This window comes from Salmo salar, chromosome 26 (genome assembly GCF_965601325.2).
Source record: "Salmo salar chromosome 26, fSalSal1, whole genome shotgun sequence".
Taxonomy (NCBI): domain Eukaryota; kingdom Metazoa; phylum Chordata; class Actinopteri; order Salmoniformes; family Salmonidae; genus Salmo; species Salmo salar.
Window position 1 is genome coordinate 32903396 of NC_138316.1, and position 21854 is coordinate 32925249.

The window sequence follows — 21854 nt, forward strand, 5'->3', positions numbered from 1 at the left end:
TGAATGAGAAAAATACTACATGTATAAAAACATATTGGCTGAAATCAATACAAAAGCTTAAAAGCTTTTGAACAAGTGTGTACAAGAAACAAAATGGTCCAGTGTGCCCTACCTACACATTTCAAGTTCATTGGAAAACAGCATTCTTTACTTACTCCTGAAGGCAACTCAAAGAACATGGGATGTTTAACAGAATGAAGCAGTTAACATGGTCTCTGTCCCCAATTTCAACCTATGCCCTATATAGTACATTATTTTTTACCAGGGCCCATGTGTCTCTGGTCAAAAGTAGCACACTATATAAGGACTAGGGTTCCATTTGGGACACAGATAGACATTTCACATCTGTAGTTTATGATTTGATAATGAAGCAGATACTACTAATCATGTGCCTCATATCTCCACAGTGGCCCAGCCACCACATGAAAGGTCATTTTTCCACAAATCCGACTATAAATACAGGCAAGGCCTAAAAACACAACCACACACTCCTGAACATTTGGGTGAAACATTTGTTCACACAGGCCCCCCCCCCCACACACACACACACACACACACACACACGATTGTGATCCATTTTCTACTCTTACAGTGCAACAGCATGGCAGACAGACAGATAGCAGTGATTTAATATAAATGAATTATATACACGTTCCTGGGTGGTTTCATCGTTTGGTCCTTTGTCTGGTTCTAATAAGAGTGTCTTTACAATGCCTCCTCTTCAGATCTACAGCAGTAGTTAGCACAGGCTTCTTATCTGTCTGTGGACAAATAATACATACACATATCACATTCATGTAAAGCCGTGTATATGCGGCTGGCAAATTTACATTCATGTAAAGTTTAAACTTATTACACAAACGTGGAATGAAGCTTTCGTAGACACAAGGAGCATGTTAACACAGTACTGATAACACGTTGACATCACAGTAGCAACGCGGTACTGATAATACGTTGACGTCACAGTACTGATAAGTCCTAGATATCACAGTAGTAACAGTACTGAAAACACGTTGATGTCACAGTATTTTTTAAATATTTTTTTTCACCTTTATTTAACCAGGTAGGCCAGTTGAGAACAAGTTCTCATTTACAACTGTGACCTGGCCAAGATAAAGCAAAGCAGTGCAAGAAAAACAACAGAGTTAAACATGGGATAAACAAACGTACAGTCAATAACACAATAGAAAATCTGTATACAGTGTGTGCAAATGAAGTAAGGAGGTAAGGCAATAAATAGGCCATAGTGGCAAAATAATTACAATTTAGCAATTAAGACTGGAGCGATAGATGTGCAGATGAGGATGTGCAAGTAGAAATACTGGTGTGCAAAAGAGCAGAAAAAAAATATGGAGATGAGGTAGGTAGTTGGTTAGATGGGCTATCTACAGATGGGCTGTGTAAAGCTGCAGCGATCGGTTAGCTGCTCTGACAGCCGATGATTGAAGTTAGTGAGGGAGATATAAGTCTCCAACTTCAGTGATTTTTGCAATTTGTTCCAGTCATTGGCATCAGAGAACTGGAAGGAAAGGCAGCCAAAGGGGGTGTTGGCTTTGGGGATGACCAGTGAAATATACCTGCTGGAGCGCGTGCTACAGGTGGGTGTTGCTATGGTGACCAGTGAGCTGAGATAAGGCGGAGCGTTACCTAGCAAAGACTTATAGATGACCTGGAGCCAGTGGATTTGGCAACGAATATGTAGCAAGGACCAGCCAACGAGAGCATACAGGTCGCAGTGGTGGGTGGTATATGGGGCTTCGGTGACAAAATGGATGGCACTGTGATAGACTGCACCCAGTTTGCTGAGTAGAGTGTCGGAGGCTATTTTGTAAATGACATCGCCGAAGTCAAGGATCAGCAGGATAGTCCGTTTTACGAGGGTATGTTTGGCAGCATGAGTGAAGGAGGCTTTGTTTTGCGAAATAGGAATCCGATTTTAGATTTAATTTTGGATTGGAGATGCTTAATATGACTCTGAAAGGAGAGTTTACAGTCTAGCCAGACACCTAGGTATTTATAGTTGTCCACATATTCTAAGTCAGAACTATCCAGAGCAGTGATGCTAGGCAGGCGGGAGCGGGCAGCAATCGGTTGAAGAGCATGCATTTAGTTTTACTAGCATTTAAGAGCAGTTGGAGACCACGGAAGGAGTGTTGTATGGCGTTGAAGCTCGTTCTGAGGTTTATTAACACAGTGTCCAAAGAAGGGCCAGATGTATACAGAATGGTGTCGTCTGCGTAGAGGTGGATCAAAGAATCACCAGCAGCAAGAGCAACATTGATAAATACAGAGAAAAAAGTCGGCCTGAGAATTGAACCTTGTGGCACCCCCATAGAGACTACCAGAGGTCCGGACAACAGGCCCTCCGATTTGACACACTGAACTCTATCTGAGAAGTAGTTAGTGAACCAGGTGAGGCAGTCATTAGAGAAACCAAGGCTGTTGAGTCTGCCGATAAGATTTTATTTTTCCACCTTTATTTAACCAGGTAGGCTTGTTGAGAACAAGTTCTCATTTGCAACTGCGACCTGGCAGAATACTGTGATTGACAGAGTCGAAAGCCTTGGCCAGGTCGATGAAGTCGGCTGCACAGTACTGTCTTTTATCGATGGTGGTTATGATATCGTTTAGGACCTTGAGCGTGGCTGAGGTGCACCCGTGAGCAGCTGAGAAACCAGATTGCACAGCGGAGAAGGTACAGTGGGATTCGAAATGGTCGGTGATCTGTTTGTTCACTTGGCTTTCGAAGACTTTAGAAAGGCAGGACAGGATGGATATAGGTCTGTAACAGTTTGGGTCTAGAGTGTCACCCCCTTTGAAGAGGGGAATGACCGCGGCCGCTTTCCAATCTTTAGGAATCTCAGACGATACGAAAGGGAGGTTGAACAGGCTAGTAATAGGGGTTGCGACAATGGCGGCAGATAATTCTAGAAAGAGAGGGTCCAGATTGTCTAGCCCAGCTGATTTGTAGGGATCCAGATTTTGCAGCTCTTTCAGGACATCAGCTGTCTGGATTTGGGTGAAGGAGAAGCGGGGGGTCTTGGGCCCGTTGCTGCGGGGGGTGCAGAACTGTTGGCCGGTAACAAAGTACTGATAACACGTTGATATCACAGTAGCAACACAGTACTGATAACACGTTGATATCACAGTAGCAACACAGTACTGATAACACGTTGATATCACAGTAGCAACACAGTACTGATAACACGTTGATATCACAGTAGCAACACAGTACTGATAACACGTTGATATTGCAGTGTTAACACAGTACTGATAACACGTTGATATCATAGTATTAACACAGTACTGATAATACGTTGATATTACAGTAGTAACAATACTGATAACATGTCAATATCACAGTAGTAATACAGTACTGATAACACGTTGATATCATAGTATTAACACAGTATTAACACAATAGTAACACATTGTAACAGCAAGTGTCTCACCTCATTATTCCTGATTGCTCTCAGACCCTCCTTGATAACCTCCTTTAGATTTCATCTGGGCCTGAACAGAGTTCACCTATACACACACACACACCGTCATAATGAACAGAAGACTTGGATAACGGTTTGTAACTGCTTGGAATCTTTACCTAGTAGATATGACATAAAGCTCTGTTTTCTGTGTGAGGGTAGGTGGTCAGTACGTACTGATGAGAGCCCAACGCCCATGTCTCCTGAGCCTACGTGTGTTGTGTGAACAAAGTTGGTTGGTTCTCCGATCATTGAACGGTCTATCCTCCGCCGCCTCTTCTGTAAAGCATTAAAGAAATCGTAGTATTACTAAAGGCAACAACAATCAACTGTTTAATGAACAGACACTCACACAGGCTGATAAGAAGTACAGAAGATGAGAAGGCCTGGTTCTATTTCAGTGTCTAGCACCTTCACCCTTAGTGTCCACACTTCATAGACTGAAAGGTCAGGAGTAAACAAAACAGTGATTTCTTGTGTGTGTGTGTGTGTGTGTGTGTACTCACAGGCTGGGGCTGCTCTCCAATGCAGCAGCTGAAACACACCCAGAACTCAGTCATGCTGACGGCAGCTTCCTCTCTCTTCTCTTTCTTTCTTTTTCTCTCTCTTCAGCCCTCTGTCTTCCTGTTCACTTCACAGCCGATGCCACAAACAGCCGGCGGAAGCAGATTACAGACAGACATACACTCACTGCTGGTGTTTCTGTAACACACACTGACACACACCACTCTCCCCAGGGCCTGAGCAACACACCTCTGTGGACACACAGAATCAGAGGACAGTTGGCATATCTTTGCATTAGTTATGTTAAATATCAAGTGAGATTTGGTGATGGACAGAAGATTCTGTGACCTGGCTATGTAGTCCTAGTAGTAGCATGGTATGCTAACTAGACAGCGTTGCATTGGTAGTTGTGGTAAAGATAAAAAGGACAGAGGTGGGTCTGGAAAAGAGAGAGACTAACCAAGTCATAAGAGGAAGGAACTCGAGCAACATGCGCCAAGCACCAGTAACACATTACTGTACCTGCCTACTAGAGAAACTGTATATTTCCCCTGAAATGTCATCTAGCAAAACTCCCCTTCAATATCACACTACAGAATAGTCCATTGACTAGGAGATTTAGAGGGGACCCAGTGAAAGTACAGCGATGGACGGTACAATAGTATACAGTATTTCACATATATTAATTTAGCAGCAGTGCCCCCCCGCTCCATGCTACCCTTACCACAACCGCTGGAAAAAAACTCTGGCATAGATAGATTTCATCGCAGGTCCAGATGGTCGGTTTTCAACATTCAAAACTTCTATTCTTCTATATTTAATAACATGCTGACACCCAGTCTTCTCAGTTGTAAAACAGTCTAATAAATACCACTCTATAATACTGCTACCCATAGTGGAGGATAAACCATGAAACGACAGAGACCAGCCCTTCATCTTGTGGCCCAGGAAGACAAGACAGTAGACATCTCTCATTTGTTGTCTGGAGTTTCACATGACCACTTTATAAAAATACCCAGAGCGGTGTGAGCTCAGACGCCTCTGCCTCGCCCTCCACAGATGATGGTGATAGAGTTAGAATAAAATACTTTTGTTTACTTGGGGAACTAGGCTATTCATTTCACCCTGGAACAGTTGAGACTGAGACAATGTCATTACTCGATACCATCTTCTCTACTATAGTGTTTTTACAATCTCTACTACAAACTAGAGAAGTCTACAAATCCACTAACTATTTACATGTTTCATTAAAGACCAGGACAGGTGTTGTTGAGTAGCTAAAAATACTTGTATGGTCGTCAATGATCTAAGGTGTTGTTAATGACATTGAAGCCCAAACAGATTTAGAACCATTGATCTCAGATATTAACCAAATGAGACTGAACTGTGGGTTGTAGTGATTACAAACAATTCACCAACTAGGGAGGAACCATATTTGTAGTACTGCCACTAGCTCGATAATCTCTTACAGTAGTAGGTACTATTTCATTGCCAAAGTCGTTTAATTGAAATAGGCCAAGAAGATTCAACTTATTTCAGGGTTTCTCTAGCGCAGAGCGGCCTGAAGACACAAGCAGGAAAGAGCGAGGTTGCGGTTTTCAAACTGACAGCTAAGTAAGTTAGCTACCTAACCGCTAACTACCGGTTGCTAAATCAGTAAACTGTACTCTGAAACTTGAAAGAGGACCAATTTTGGAAATACATCTACACGTAGCTGTGAACTGTGAAGGTTGGGACAAATTTCAAATGAGCTTTAAGTTAATTAGATAGATTTGTGGGGGTACAAAAAGAAGGTAAAAGAGACATACCTGCTGGCTAACTTCCCGAAGTTGCAGACGAAAAAATATCTTCCTGCTTTGCCTTGGCGCAATGCTTTCTGGGATATGGTGTTCAATGAAACAATATTACGTAAAAGCAGACTTATTCAATAAAAAGCAGACAATTCTTGCGAAACTCTCGTGCTTCTTTTATTTTTTACTAATACAAATTGGCAATTTTTCCAATGTTGAGATAATTTCTTGATACAGTTTTTGTTTTCTATCGTAATGGCGTATTTTTGTAGGAACTAACTCTGACATGGTTCTATGGACAAATAGTTTTTGTATTAAGGTATGTGGTAAACATGTTTTCTTCGATGAGATAATCATCATCTAACGTCATTTTCTGTGAATTTGGAAGCATTTGTGTAATTAGAAAAATCACGTAAATGCATCATAATTAATAAAGGTAATGTTAACTGACTAATATTATCTCGTAGAACAAAACGTATAAGATATCCTAAGCCTGTATTAACCTCAGACTTTATTTTCGCGTTTATCCCAAAAGCCTACTCTTTCCTCATTAATTTTCGCCATAAGAATGGTAACTCATTTCCGGGTTTTAGGTCTACAAGCAGGTGAGCTCGCGTCTTTCTTTTTCACAACGCAGTTAAGCCAAAACCACGCCCCGTTATTCAGAGGGATTCTGCTACGCTCCCATTGGCTAGTTAGCGTTGTCTCACTCACAGGCGATCAGTGCAGAGCCAGTGGCCTTCCAAGGTGAGGATGGAAAATGTAACTTAACAATTAGCTGCCTACCATAATGCAGGCCTATTATTATCATGTTTGGTAACATTTGCCCATGTATTCATTTTCAGAGTTTCAATGAGTTGTAAAAATGTATCAGAACTCTGCTGAATTCCCTCAATTGAAGGTCAGCTAAGTTTACCTAGGCTACTTAACGTTACTAACTCGGTATTTGACGTTGTTATATTATCATTCGTAGTCTATTATCAGGTAAAAGCATATGCTTATTATTCATAATTTCTGAAATTTTTATGAGCTAATCATTCAGTCGAATACGCTATGCTACAGCCATTGAATCTGACATTAATGGCTAGCTCTGTCCACTACATTATTTTATTATATTTTTCAATCTTGAAATACAAGGGCCAATGTTATTAATTAGTGACTGAAATTTCGCGCTACGTGATATTCACTTCCAGACATGGAGAGCGCTCAAAGCGTTGTAGAACGCCTCTCTGATAACAGGCGTGATTTTGGCTTAACTGAGTTGGGGGAAAAGAAAGACAAGGTGAGGTCTATTAAAGATGCATATGTAACTTCTTGTACTGCCAACGAAATTCACATAGAAATGTGAGTTATAGATTTGTCATCATTGAAAGCAATTCTAACAAGCAGTAGATATGTTCTATGTATGCCACTTCTATGCTTCCCGTTCTTAAGTTTCATTTTTGCATCTTTTACTTTTGGTTTTGTACACCAGCTTCAAACAGCTGAACATACAATATTTTTGGTTATTGAAAATATATTTCACAACTGTTTAGATGGTACAATGATTCACAAACTGAAATTAGGAAAATTATTAGAATTTTAGCTACCAGGAAATAAATGGTGAAGCGATTTCTGCATATTGTACCGGGTGACAGCGGGTGACAGCAAGGCAAGCCTCATCAAGTTCATGTCACTAGTGGTGTCTCAATATTGCCCAGCAGAGGGCAGATCTACTCACATAATAAAAAAAAGTTTGTAGCCAAACAGAACAAGGTGTATTGCAATCTCTCACTCACTGTACACAATGACTCCAATTGGGCATAACTTGACTCTGGAACAGTTACACCACGCATGGAGTGTTTAAGTGTATGCCATCACATATAGTCTTCCCTGTGGCTCAGTTGGAAGAGCATGGTGTGTGCAATGCCAGGTTTGTGGGTTCGATTCCCACGGGGGACCAGTACAAAAAAAAAAATGCATGAAATGAAATGTATGCATTCACTACTGTAAGTCGCTCTGGATAAGAGCGTCTGCTAAAAAAATGTAAATGATATAGATATAAGCTGCTTTACTCCTATCATGTGATAGCTATACATTAAATATAGCTAGATACATTTAGATGTGTAAACTGATGCACAGAATGAGGATTATTTCATCACACCAGATGAGATAGTACAGGGAAGAAATCCTGAAACATCTGATAAATTTGAGGATTCTTTGCATAAGGATTACATTTTTGCATAGGGAATACATCTCCTTTGCCTGATATGTTTGGATTTGCAGTGAGTTGTGTAGCTACTAGAGTGATTAGGTCATTTGAATGTGCTGAGTGTTTTTGTAGCAAGGATGTGTGTGTCTCAAATGGCCCCCTATTATGTTTATAGTGTACTAGCCATTTGGGACATTATGTAACATAAACAGATAGCCATGGCAGAGTGGAGAGGAATCATCAACATTAGTATCCCAGGGGAAATAGGATTCCATTCCAGTGTCTACATATGTGAAAATGTCACATTTCTATGATCTGTGGTTAAAAAGATTAGAGTAAAGCTCTTAGAAATGCTTCTTCATCACAGGGAATGATTAAAAGTAAGACAAACAGGGATTTTCAAAACCTGCAACGAGTTTATAGCCAGAGAGAACCCACTGGGCACAAACTGGTTGAATCAAGGTGGTTTCAACGTAATTTGTCAACGTATTGTGATGTGGAAAATACATTTGATTTGAAAATAATTATCAATCATTGTTTTGATGGTGAAATTTCATCCACATGATTATGTCACCATGGTAACCACATGTCAACATAGATAAACCTTGTGTAAATTATGTTGAATTTGTAACTTTAAAACAACGTCAGATCTTCAACGTTATATCCACTAGCAGATAAAAAACAATGGGCTGGGCAGCACCTCCTACTGGAGAATGTATCTATCTACAGCTACCATTTGGTCTCCCATCCAGGCTTTTAACCAGGCCCAGCACTGGTTAGTTATGATATTTGTCACTGACTATTACCAATGTGCTATCGTGAGAAGGATTGTTGAAAGCTCTCCAACTAAAAACTAAGTAGATTCACTGTTGCTATTGAACCCATTCTAAAGGGTAGGTTTAACAGAGGAAATTAAATGTGACCATAATGTATCAATCATATATCATCAATGATACTATTTAGGACTATGTAGCATTAGCACAGTCATCAACAGCTATTGTTTCAATTCAACTAAAAATAGACAATTCAATAGGCCTAGGGTTTATTATTTCAAACCAAATTATATTTAGTGATATTGAATTGTGTTTGGTTATAAACGCAACCAAATATCAACATTTGAAGGAGATGTATCTTCTGCTTAGACTAAGTCAGTGGCACAGATGTGACTATCCATCTTCAATTCCAGTTTGTTTTCAAATTAATAATTGATATGTTGGATTCATGTCTCCATCTCAACCAAAAACCAAAGTTAAAGAATAGGACTACATCAAATTAAAGTTTATTTAAAGTGAATTTAAAGTTTGATTTAGTCTTATTTTTGGTTGAGATGGAGATGTGAATCCAACATATAATTAATTTGTAGACAAACTGGAATTAATGCCAGACTAAGTCAGTGCCACAGATCCATTAGTAGATACATCTCTTTTAAATGTGGATATTTGGTTGCATTGTCAACCAAACACAATTCAATATTACTTTTGTAATACAGTAAAAGATTCCAGCGTTAGGGAACACCATATGGGACTCCCAATCACGGCCGGTTGTGATACAGCCTGGAATCGAACCAGTGTCTGTAGTGACGCCTCTAGCACTGAGATGTAGTGCCTTAGACCGCTGAGCCACTCGGGAGCCCAATGACTGACATGACAAGAGGGAGGATAACTGATGATGCACTACAATTTCGAAATTGCACCTTGTGCATTCTACTATTACAACCTTCTAGAGTAAATTGAAAGCTGGACTGAGTTCATAAAAAAAAATGTGCCCCACAGTTTGGAACCACAGCCTTACATGTATGCTATTTACTGCAATCTTACAAACTAACCTAACGTTCAACCTTAAAGTGAGTAGCACATCCATGGCCACGTTTTGAGGTTACTGTAACTATACACTTCTTGTTATTCAATCAAATAAAGCATGCATGTTCAAGATAGCATGCATAGGTATTCACAGGTCTGTGGAGATCTTCACAATTGCTGTAATAATCTGTGCAGAATCTCAAACAGCGTTGATCACTTGCACCATGTACTTTGAATGTAATCTCAACTGTAATCCAGGTCATTTGGTTCTGCTATTAGATGAAGCACAGTGATAACACATTAATCTGTTGTATAGATAAACAAAATATCTGACATTGTATTCTCATTTGAACTTTGCTGTGCTTTTAAATGGTTAAAAGTGCAGTGATAGACATTTTGGTGACAACTAAACCAAAAATCTGACATTGTTTGGTTGTGCTTTTAGATGGTTCCTAGCATAGTGATAACACATTGGAAACTCAACTTTTGGCTTTCTTTTTAAGTGGGTGAATATAAATTGCAATCTCATTTGTCTCAACCAAATGTTACCCAATTATCCACATTGGAATTACCTGGTGTGCTCAGTGGGAGGGTATTTTCTTGCTCCCCACATCACCGCGAATCTTATAGTGTTTGAAAATCAGTGTTTTTAAATTGTTTTCAATTTTGATGATGTCATTGAGTAGAACTTGTTTACTTTATTTTACTTTACAAAATGTAGAAATGCGCCGTTTTAACATATGTAGACACTGGTATTGTGCTGGAGATATTGAAAATTAGGTTGAAAAGTGGTGGAATTGCCCTTTTAAGAATGTAGAACGGCATAAATCTGATTATTCAGCAGAGCAAGGCTTCATTTCATTGTAGACTTCTGGGACAGCAAGAGCTGTGTTTTGTGTCAATGTGTTTTAAGAGCCGTTTTAACGGCTGTGTGTGTGTGTGTGTTTTCTGTGTGGCTCGGCTCAGAAGAGGAACACAAAGACCTGATAGGTCGGTCTAGGAGGGAGGGAGGCATTGTGGGGGAACAGAGAGGGACAAGCTGTACTATCATCACTCCCTCACTCGTTGGGCTCCACAACTATATAACAAATTCATGTTACAACTATCACACTGGTAACAATGAATATGGATGGCAGTCAGCTGAATCAGCTCCACATGTCTCTATATAGTAGCATGGCCATGGCATCTGTCCCGCTGCCAGATGTCTACAGTACGTACCAAATGGCACCCCATTCCCTATATAGTGCACTAATTTTGACCAGAGCATTATGGTCCCTGGTCAAAAGTAGTGCACTATATAGAGGGAATGTGGTACCATTTGGATCCCTGGCGTAAACAGTGACCATGTGCTGCTGCTGGTGGTTTTGCTGCTGCTTGACCACAGGGCTGTTGGCTGGCCCAATCTTTGTAGAAAAACACACAGTGGGTCAGTGAACTAACTATATCACATGCTACATTCATTCTTGTTAGCATCTGACGCACTTGTTTATCCGTGAACAAAGAATTGGGAATGTAATATGGATATCAGTAAATCATTATCTTAGAGAGAGTCTTTATAACACTGTGGAAGCAATCCCATATTTTGTGTAAATATGGAACACAAAGCAGAGGCATTCAGTTTCAGAGAACTCTTTCCTCCCAGTCAGTCAGGTGTAGTTGTGTATTGAAACAGGGAGCTGGGGTATCTAGGGATGCATCTGAAATGGCACCCTATTCCCTACACCCTATTCTCCAAATGGGCCCTAGTCAAAAGAACTGCACTGTGTAGGCAATAGGCTGCCATTTGGGACACAGATTAGAGCTGCTGTGTGTAATTGAACCTGCTTTGAGTGGATTCATGTTGTCACCTTTGATGTCAGGCCATTCCCATGTTGAACACACACACACACACACTACAGTCTCCTCTATCTCTCCAGACCTGAGTAACATTCTGTGTGTGCATGTTATTTAAAACTGTAGCTGACGGTCATGTGTATACTGTGAATAAGTCATACACTACATACTACACACTTACTGCATATGCTCCTGGAAACTCTCACTCTCATTGGTCGTTCCATGTCATTTCAGCAAGCCATTCAGCACCCACCATGTTAGATTTTTCTTAAATCGTTGTTGTAGTTAGAAAGAGATAAGATAAGCATTCCTGCAACATTATTTTGTTGAAATATAATTTGATCTCTGAGAAATTAAGAAAATTGGCCATTTTAATTTATAGGATTCATATAATATTCAATAAATATAGTACCTAACATCTGATTTGGACCAAACCTTTTTCTAACAATGAGTAAGACATGAGGAATCCAAAGAAGTTGTCAAAAGCCATACACAGACCCCCCCACATCCCACGCCAATGACACCCCAAATGTGTGTACATAGTATTAGTTCTCTATGTTTGACTAGTAGTACAGAGCTGCGGCTTGGAGTATTGTTTATTCATCCTGTTATGTATTCTCTGTGAATTTGGTGATGTTTTAATCATTTAAGTTGTTGGGTTTATGTCCCATCCTACATCCATATTACCAGGTTCAGACCACTACCTGGTGCTGTCCACCCCACATTGTTAAAGGAATAGTTCACCCAAATATGGATTTTCTTACCCTGTAAGCAGTCAAATGACCAGGTATAACAGCAACCCATGCTTTGATTTAGTTTACTTGGCCACTGTTTCAAATGCTAACTTTTTAACATTTGTGGCACAAATCCAATGCAAGTCAATGATACCTATATTAGCATTTCCGCGCTCAGTTAGCAGTTGAAACAGTGGCCAGGTAATCAAAACCAAAGCATTGGTTGCTGTTATACCTGGTCCATAAACTGCTTACACGTTAAGAAAACCAATATGTATATACTTTTGTAATTTGGGTGACCTATCCCTTTAACAATTTCACTGAGAATACATTACATTGGCTGAATAAATAATATTCCGAGCTGCAGCTCCATACTACTAGTCAAACATAGAGAACTGATACTACAGTACTATAGACTAATTTTTGGGGTGGGATTGGATAGAGTGGGGGGTCCGTGGATGGCTTTTGATCACTTCTTTGGATTCGCCATGTCTTACTCATAGTTGGAAAAAAGTTTGGTCCAAATCAGATGTTAAGTAATATAATTATTGAATATTATATGAATCCTATAAATTAAAATGGTCAATTTGGGTGCGATCAATTATCTTAATTTCTCAAAGATCAAATTATATTTCATCAAAATGTTTCAGGAATGCTAATCTTATCTGTTTCTAACAACATAAACTATTTGGGGAAACAATCTGAGATGTTGGGTGTCGGAATCCTATTTTTCGAGAGGAATGCAGTGTTGGGAAAGGAAAGGCTAAATGTTTGAGGAGCTAACCCTAAAGACCAAGGCACTCTAACCAGAATTGTTAATTGGTATATTCTGTTTTGTCACAGAATAGAAAAGGAAAAGAGTGGCTATAAATGTTTACACATCCTATCTTAGTATTTTAGTTGTTAATGGCTTGCTTTTGATGGTCAATGTCAACTTTAACAAGGAAAATATTTTTTTAAACAAAGTGTGTCTCTCAATTGATATATAAGACAATTAAGTCCCTGTACCCATGAATGGCCACAGCCGCCTCACAACACAAGTCTGAACTGGATTTTATTCATTTTGCATCCCAAATGGTACCCTATCTCTTATAGTGCACTTATTTTGACCAGAGCTCTTTGGGCCCTGATCAAAAGTAGTTCACAATGTAGGGAATAAGGTGCCATTTGGGAAGCAAAAATACTGTTGGCAGCCAACTACTCATAGCTGAGGTTCTGAGGGGGCAGAAAACCATCTGTAGGAGATATTTTGGTTTCAAACCTCAGAAAACTGTGTCACATTGCTGAAAGGGTGGATACTAGTAAACAAAGCGACTAGGTCAGCAGGAGAAAGTGAAGAGAGAGCAAAAACTTGATGCAATTAAAATCAATTACCTTTATCTTATTATCTTGGGGGGTTCCAAGACCATAAGTACAGTACCAGTCAAAAGTTTGCATAGGTATTCACTTACTCATTCAAGGGTTTTTCTGTATTTTTACTGTTTTCTACATTGTAGAATAATAGTGAAGACATAAAAACTATGAAATAACACATAAGGAATCATGTAGTAACCATTTTTAACCATTTGAGATTCTTCAAAGTAGCCATTGAGGACAGCCTTTGCACACTCTTGGCATTCTCTCAACAAGCTTCATGAGGTAGTCACCTGGAATGCATTTCAATTAACAGGTGTGCCTTGTTAAATTGGGATTTCTTTCCTTCTTAATTAGAGGTCGACAGATTATGATTTTTCAAGGCCGATACCGATTATTGGAGGGCCAAAAAAAAACCGATACCGATTATTGGAGGACCCCAAAAAAAAAAGCCGATACCGATTAATCTGCCGATTATTTTGTTTATTTGTAATAATGACAATTACAACAATACTGAATGAACACTTATTTTAACTTAATATAATACATCAATAAAATCAATTTAGCCTCAAATAAATAATGAAACATGTTCAATTTGGTTTAAATAATGGAAAAACAAAATGTTGGAGAAGAAAGTAAAAGTGCAATATGTGCCATGTAAAAAAGCTAACATTTAAGTTCCTTGCTCAGAACATGAGAACATATGAAAGCTGGTGGTTCCTTTTAACATGAGTCTTCAATATTCCCAGGTAAGAAGTTTTAGGTTGTAGTTATTATAGGAATTATAGGACTATTTCTCTCTATACGATTTGTATTTCATGTACCTTTGACTATTGGATGTTCTTATAGGCACTTTAGTATTGCCAGTGTAACAGTATAGCTTCTGTCCCTCTCCTCGCTCCTACCTGGGCTCAAACCAGGAACACATCAACAACAGCCACCCTCGAAGCAGCGTTACCCATGCAGAGCAAGGGGAACAACTACTCCAAGTCTCAGAGCGAGTGACGTTTGAAACGCTATTAGCGCGCGCGCGCGCACCCACCTAACTATCTAGCCATTTCACATCGGTTACACCAGCCTAATCTCGGGAGTTGATAGGCTTGAAGTCATAAACAGCACAATGCTTGAAGCATTGCGAACAGCTGCTGGCAAACGCACGAAAGTGCTGTTTGAATGAATGCTTACGAGCCTGCTGGTGCCTACCAAAGCTCAGTCAGACAGCTCTATGAAATCATAGACTTAATTATAACATAATAACACACAGAAATACGAGCCTTTGGTCATTAAAATGGTCGAATCCGGAAACTATCATTTCGAAAACAAAACGTTTACTCTTTCAGTGAAATACGGAACCATTCCGTATTTTATCTAACGGATGGCATCCCTGAGTCTAAATATTGCTGTTACATTGTACAACCTTCAATGTTATGTCATAATTATGTACAATTCTGGCAAATTAATTACAGCCTTTGTTAGGAATAAATGGACTTCACACAGTACGCAATGAGCCAGGCGGCCCAAACTGCTGCATATACCCTGACTGCTTGCACGGAACGGAAGAGAAGTGACACAATTTCCCTAGTTATAAGAAATTCATGTTAGCAGGCAATATTAACTAAATATGCAGGTTTAAAAATATATACTTGTGTATTGATTTTAAAGAAAGGCATTGATGTTTATGGTTAGGTACATTGGTGCAACGACAGTGCTTTTTTCGCAAATGCGCTTGTTAAATCATCACCCGTTTGTCGAAGTAGGCTGTGATTCAATGAGAAATTAACAGGCACCGCATCGATTATATGCAACGCAGGACACGCTAGATAAGCTAGTAATATCATCAACCATGTGTAGTTAACTAGTGATTATGTTAAGATTGATAGTTTTTTATAAGATAAGTTTAATGCTAGCTTGCCTTAGCTTAGCCTTACCTTAGCTTCTTGCTGCCCTCGCGTAACAGGTAGTCAGCCTGCCACGCAGGCTCCTCGTGGAGTGCAATGTAAGGCAGGTGGTTAGAGCGTTGGACTAGTAACCTGAAGGTTGCGAAAACGAATCCACGAGCTGACAAGGTAAAAATCCGTCGTTCTGCCCCTGAACAAGGCAGTTAACCCACCGTTCCTAGGCCGTCATTGAAAATAAGAATGTGTTCTTAACTGACTTGCCTAGTTAAATAAAAAAAATTAAAAATCGGCAAATCGGTGTCCAAATATACCGATTGTTATGAGAACTTGAAATCGGCCCTAATTAATCGGCCATTCCGATTAATCGGTCGACCTCTATTCTTAATGCATTTGAGCCAATCAGTTGTGTTGTGACAAGATAGGTGTGGTATACAGAAGATAGCCCTATTTGGTAAAAGACTGAGTCCATATATTGGCAAGAACAACTCAAATAAGCAAAGAGAAACGACAGTCCATATTTGCTTTAAGACATGAAGGTCAGTCAATCCGGAACATTTCAAGAACTTTGAAAGTTTCTTCAAGTGCAGTCGCAAAAACTATCAAGCGCTATGATGAAACTGGATGAGGACCGCCACAGGAAAGGAAGACCCAGACTTACCTCAGCTTCAGAGGATAAGTTCATTAGAGTTACCAGCCTCAGAAATTGCAGCCCAAATAAATGTTTCACAGAGTTCAAGTAACAGACACATCTCAACATCAACTGTTCAGAGGAGACTGCGTGAATCAGGCCTTCATGGTCGAATTGCTGCAAAGAAACCACTACTAAAGGACACCAATAAGAAGAAGAGACTTGCTTGGGCCAAGAAACACGAGCAATGGACATTAGACCGGTGGAAATCTGTCCTTTTGGCATGATGAGTCCAAATGTGAGATTTTTGGTTCCAACCGCCATATCTTTGTGAGAAGCAGAGTAATCAAATCAAATCAAATTTATTTATATAGCCCTTCGTACATCAGCTGATATTCTCAAAGTGCTGTACAGAAACCCAGCCTAAAACCCCAAACAGCAAGCAAAGCATGTGAAAGAAGCACGGTGGCTAGGAAAAACTCCCTAGGAAAAACTCCCTAGAAAGGCCAAAAACCTAGGAAGAAACCTAGAGAGGAACCAGGCTATGAGGGGTGGCCAGTCCTCTTCTGGCTGTGCAGGGTGGATATTATAACAGAACATGGTCAAAATGTTAAAATGTTCATAAATGACCAGCATGGTCAAATAATAATAATCATAGTAGTTGTCGAGGGTGCAACAAGCACGTCCGGTGAACAGGTCAGGGTTCCATAGCCGCAGGCAGAACAGTTGAAACTGGAGCAGCAGCACGGCCAGGTGGACTGGGGACAGCAAGGAGTCATCATACCAGGTAGTCCTGAGGCATGGTCCTAGGGCTCAGGTCCTCCGAGAGAAAGACAGAAAGAGAGAAAGAGAGAATTAGAGAGAGCATATTTAAATACACACAGGACACCGGATAAGACAAGAGAAATACTCCAGATGTAACAGACTGACCCTAGCCCCCCGACACATAAACTACTGCAGCATAAATACTGGAGGCTGAGACAGGAGGGATCAGAAGAGTAGGTGAATGGATTATCTCTGCATGTGTGGTTCCCACCGTGAAGCGTGGAGGTGGAGGTGTGATGGTGTGGGGGTGCTTTGAATTCAGGGCACACTTAACCAGCATGGCTTCCACAGCATTCTGCAGCGATATGCCATCCCATCTGGTTTGCCCTTAGTCCCACTATCATTTATTTTTCAACAGGACAATGACCCAACACACATCCAGGCTGTGCAAAGGCTATTTGACCAAGAAGGAGAGTTATGGAGTGCTGCATCAGATGACCTGGCCTCCACAATCACCTGACCTCAACCCAATTGAGATGGTTTGGGATGAGTTGGACCGCAGAGTGAGCGAAAAGCAGCCAACAAGTGCTCAGCATATGTGGGGACTCCATCAAGACTGTTGGAAAAGCATTCCAGGTGAAGCTGGTTGAGAGAATGCCAAGAGTGTGCAATGCTGTCATCAAGGCAAAGGGTGGCTACTTTGAAGAATCTCAAATATAAAATTCGATTTGTTTAACACTTTTTTTTTTGGTTACTACGTGATTCCATATGTGTTAGTTCACAGTTTTGATGTCTTCACTATTATTCTACAATATAGAAAAGTCAAATTAAAGAAAACCCCTTGAATGAGTAGGTGTGTCCAGACTTTTGACTGGTACTGTATAGAATATATGCAGCTCGTACATTGCATAACAGTCTCTCAGGAAATGTACACTCTGTACAATGAACACCTACCTTTATGTCACTCCTCAGTACAGACTGTCTATAAAACCGGCTTATATGAGCAGAACAATGTATCGGATAAAGCTAATGACAAATACATAGCAAACCAATACAGACGATGGGGCAATTGGGAGATGACAAAGAACGAACAAGTGTTTAATTTTCTTCCATTTACAGACAACAACAAAATCTCATTTTTTTTTGTAATAAAGCATTATTTTAATTGGCTCTAGAAAAAAAGGTGGGCGGGGAAAGCGGGGGGGGGGGGGGGGGGGGGGGGTGAAGATTTCAACGCTTCCTGATTGGCTGTGGGTCTTTTGTTTCCGCTGGGACTGAAGTGTTTATATAGCCAATCACCGTTGAACTGGCAGTAAGTGTAGGAGTGAGCCGAGCAGTTAATTTCTCTCTTGGTGGAAGCGCACAGCGAAGTGACATCGTCCAACCTTTCACCATATTCTGAAACATGGAAGAATCAAGTAGTTGACGTTTACTGAACCTTCTCTTTTGAAGCTTTCTTCCGTCTGATCACTGAGTTCCTAGAGGGCTGAACGGTCCTGTTTTTTTGACGTTTTTGCAAGTTTCCTGAACTTTCACTGTCTGACAAGATGAAGTACATTATCGGCATCGGCGGGTGAGTGTCTTGAAATACCGGTAATATAGCCTACTAGGCCGCAGCACGTGGGGCTGGGTCCATAGGAATACCGCTTGTCCGTTTTCTTTCAGTCATCGTGGCGACTTTACAGCCCTTCCCTTTCCAGTAGTATATTTCCATTGTCTAATAAATACCCTAAATATGCTTCTGACATAGCCTCATCGCCCCGGGAGCGAATACCAATATATTTATAACCCCTTCTGTCTGTGGCGAAGAGGTTAGTTTCCGGCTGTGACAGTGTAATACGTGTGCATCCGTCATTGAAACGTTAATTCACTACAATAATGTTGCCAGCGTCGGGCAATTTAACGTTACAATGTTACCTGCGGCGCAAAAAAAATACAAACGTGTGTAAATCGTTATCTGTCCCTCTGCCCACTAGTTGCCATTCATATGTAATGCCAGCGACGTTGTACAATACAGCGCCCTCCCTCGTGGTGTTTCTTACCATATGTGATTGTGTATGTTTTTACAGCGTAACCAACGGGGGAAAGACCACCCTCACCAACAAACTGATGAAGAACCTTCCCAACAGTTGTGTGGTTCATCAGGATGACTTTTTCAAGGTGAGTCTGAGTGTATTACTATAGCTATTACCTGTCGTTATTATGTTGCTCGTTATGCTAGTGATGGAGTAAACGCACATTGCACATGGGCTAGAGCTTTGAATCTATATTGATGTCATTGCTTGGATAGATAATTAGTATTTCCTTCAGTGTGTGTTGGGAGAGAGGTGTGAGGGAGGGTTGGCAGACCCTGAGAGGTGTTCATATGGCAGAATGTTAGAATGTACCTGGGTACATCTCATTCATGTATGTTTCAGCCACAAGATCAGATTGAAGTTGGTGAAGATGGCTTTAAGCAGTATGATGGTAAGACGGGTTCTTTCTGGAAGGGTTGGGGGGTGAGTGTGTGGGTGTGTAACACACTACTACTTAATACAATCATCATGCTTCTTAACCTAGAAGGTGGATTTTAGCTGTACATCGCTTCGTTTCTCACTGTCTCTCTCCTTTTATATGCCTTTTCCTTTCCATCATCCCTCCAGTCATCACTGCCCTCGACATGGACGCCATGATGAGTACCATCTACGCCTGGCTTGACGACCCGGGGAAGTTTGAGAGGTCGCACGGCGTCAACAACACTTTGGATACCGAGATTCTCCCGGAGTCTGACCACAGGGATGAGGGAACTCACATCCTCATCGTGGAAGGATTCCTGCTTTACACCTATGGGTGAGGACTCTTGTCTCTCTCTCCTTCCTCTCTTCCTGCTCCTCAACTCTGGGTGAGGAGGACAGAATGTGTTTCTGTGTCTCTCTTAGTAGAACACCGTTAGTTCTAGATCTGGTTCATCTAGCAGCTTTGTAGTTATATGTAAAGTATAATACTACAGTAAAATAGTAGTAACACCAGTACACTTGGTCAATACTTTGACTATTTCCTCCTGTTTAACTAAGTAACAAGCATGTAAATTGAAAATGAAATGCTTTCACAGCTATGAGTGAAAAGCCTGTCTGGAGTGTGTTCTCTTCCTAAAACTCTGGGTGAGGTGCTGGTACATTCCACACAGGAGTGAGATGTACTTTCATCTCATTCTGTCAACTTATAAAACATAATATTTCCAATTCTGTTTGTGTTCCTGCAGACCTTTGATCGACGTACTGAACCAACGCTATTTTATTTCCATTCCATACGAAGTATGCAAAAAGAGGAGGTGGTAAGTTAAACACTCAAACACGGACATATCTACCTGAACATCCAGCTTTACTGTTGTGAAGTAACCTTTCAGCTAATCCCGTGTGTGTGCAGCTCAAGAAACTACAAGGTACCAGATCCCCCGGGTCTGTTTGATGGTCACGTCTGGCCCATGTACACCAAACACAAGCTCACCATGGAAACATTAGGAGTTGATATTGGTAAGTGTATGTGCACAGTATATCTGTGCTCCCATTAAATCATGTGTTTGTGATAAATGTGTAATGCTTCTGTCGGTGTGTGCGTGTGTACACGGCATATCGGTTCTCCTGCTTGTGTAGTATCTGTTTTCATGTTACTAATTATTTGTGTGGTGTTTACAGTGCAGCTAGATGGAACTAAGTCAAAGGAACAGCTGTACAACGCTGTCTACGAAGACGTCCTGAACAACATCCAGAAGTGTCTGTAAGCAACAAAGGTACGTTTCCTTCCTGTCCCACACTCATTATTGTCCCCCTCATGTCAGCCTCAACCTTGAAAACATCACTACCTGTAAATACTAACAAATAGTTGTTTGTATGTAACTAAACGTATGTTTGTGTGAGAGAATTCTGTTGTGTAAATAAACGTCTGAGTTTTGTGTAAAACAACTAATACTTGTGTGTCTAAATATACTAGGTGTATGTGTTGTATAAATCACAACTAATAGGTTTGTGTTCTTCCAGGTCAGTCTATCGGCTAAGAGAAGGATATATCTGCCTGCAGGAGGAGAGGAGAAGGAGAGGTGTGCCTTGCCTTAAACATTTCTACGTCATTCTGTCCTGCAGCTAGCAACACTCTTTCTACCAGCTGCTGCCACTGTCATTACTCTTTTCTAGTGTAAATTATTCCCTGGCATTATATGCAGGCATGGTTTTATATCCTCCATATTTATTGCTTTGTTACGAGCCACCAGGCAGTCAGTCACAGAGATGACAATAGAACAGAGGAGGGTTGCAGCTCAAAGCACAACACCAATAAACAATCCTCCTGCTAAAACACTACTCTGTTGTCTTCTATAACTGTTGGTTTCTACTGTATTATTCAACCTGTTGGCATGAAGTACATCTGCATACCGTTGAAGTGGACCAGGATATGAAGGTTTCCTCCAGTTCTACTTGACATAATGGAATTTAATCCCATGACTTGCTCCAACTAGACATCTGTTCACTTTATTTACTGTTGTATGACTTCTAGTTCTGCTTCCATTGGCCATGTGTGTACATCTTTCTCAGACACATCCCCAGCCAGCCAGGGCAGAGCTAACTGCTCGTTGCAGTTTTCCCTTTTCAACACTTTGTATTTTCTTAAACGCTGCAGCCTGAGGCGGGACACCACTAAACATAGGTCCCCGCGGTAACGCTCGCTATCTATCCCCCCGGCAACAGTTGGCACGGGTGATAGCAGGGTGTGATCACAAGACTACCCTGTGACCTTAACCACTAAGATCTGCTTCACTGGAAAATCAACTCTAAGTTCATGACATGTTGCTTATTTTTTCTCTGAATTTAGCCATGCTGTACAGTATGCTTATTTCTACAGAGCTT

General features: G+C 40.7%; 1 protein-coding gene and 1 long non-coding RNA gene across 3 annotated transcripts; one reads left to right on the forward strand and one right to left on the reverse strand.

The window, feature by feature from the left end:
• Nucleotides 1-3450: 3450 nt before the first annotated feature.
• On the reverse strand, nt 3451-4096 carry LOC145864247 (uncharacterized). Its single transcript, XR_014382841.1, has 3 exons — nt 3989-4096; nt 3660-3761; nt 3451-3528 (listed from the first exon to the last, which is right to left on the reverse strand). It is a non-coding gene; the product is annotated as an uncharacterized LOC145864247 (long non-coding RNA).
• Nucleotides 4097-18285: 14189 nt separating this feature from the next.
• Nucleotides 18286-21311, forward strand: LOC106587668 (nicotinamide riboside kinase 2). 2 transcript variants are annotated; one of them, XM_014176251.3, is made up of 8 exons: nt 18286-18550; nt 19047-19137; nt 19395-19443; nt 19620-19806; nt 20219-20290; nt 20383-20489; nt 20652-20746; nt 20994-21311. In XM_014176251.3, exons 1-7 carry the CDS (start codon nt 18525-18527, stop codon nt 20735-20737), a joined length of 618 nt encoding a protein of 205 aa, XP_014031726.2. In that variant the 5' UTR covers nt 18286-18524; the 3' UTR covers nt 20738-20746; nt 20994-21311. The 2 variants fall into 2 exon arrangements, with proteins under 2 accessions (XP_014031726.2, XP_082825747.1); XM_082969621.1 differs by lacking the exon at nt 19395-19443 and having other exon boundaries at nt 18322-18550.
• Nucleotides 21312-21854: the final 543 nt, after the last annotated feature.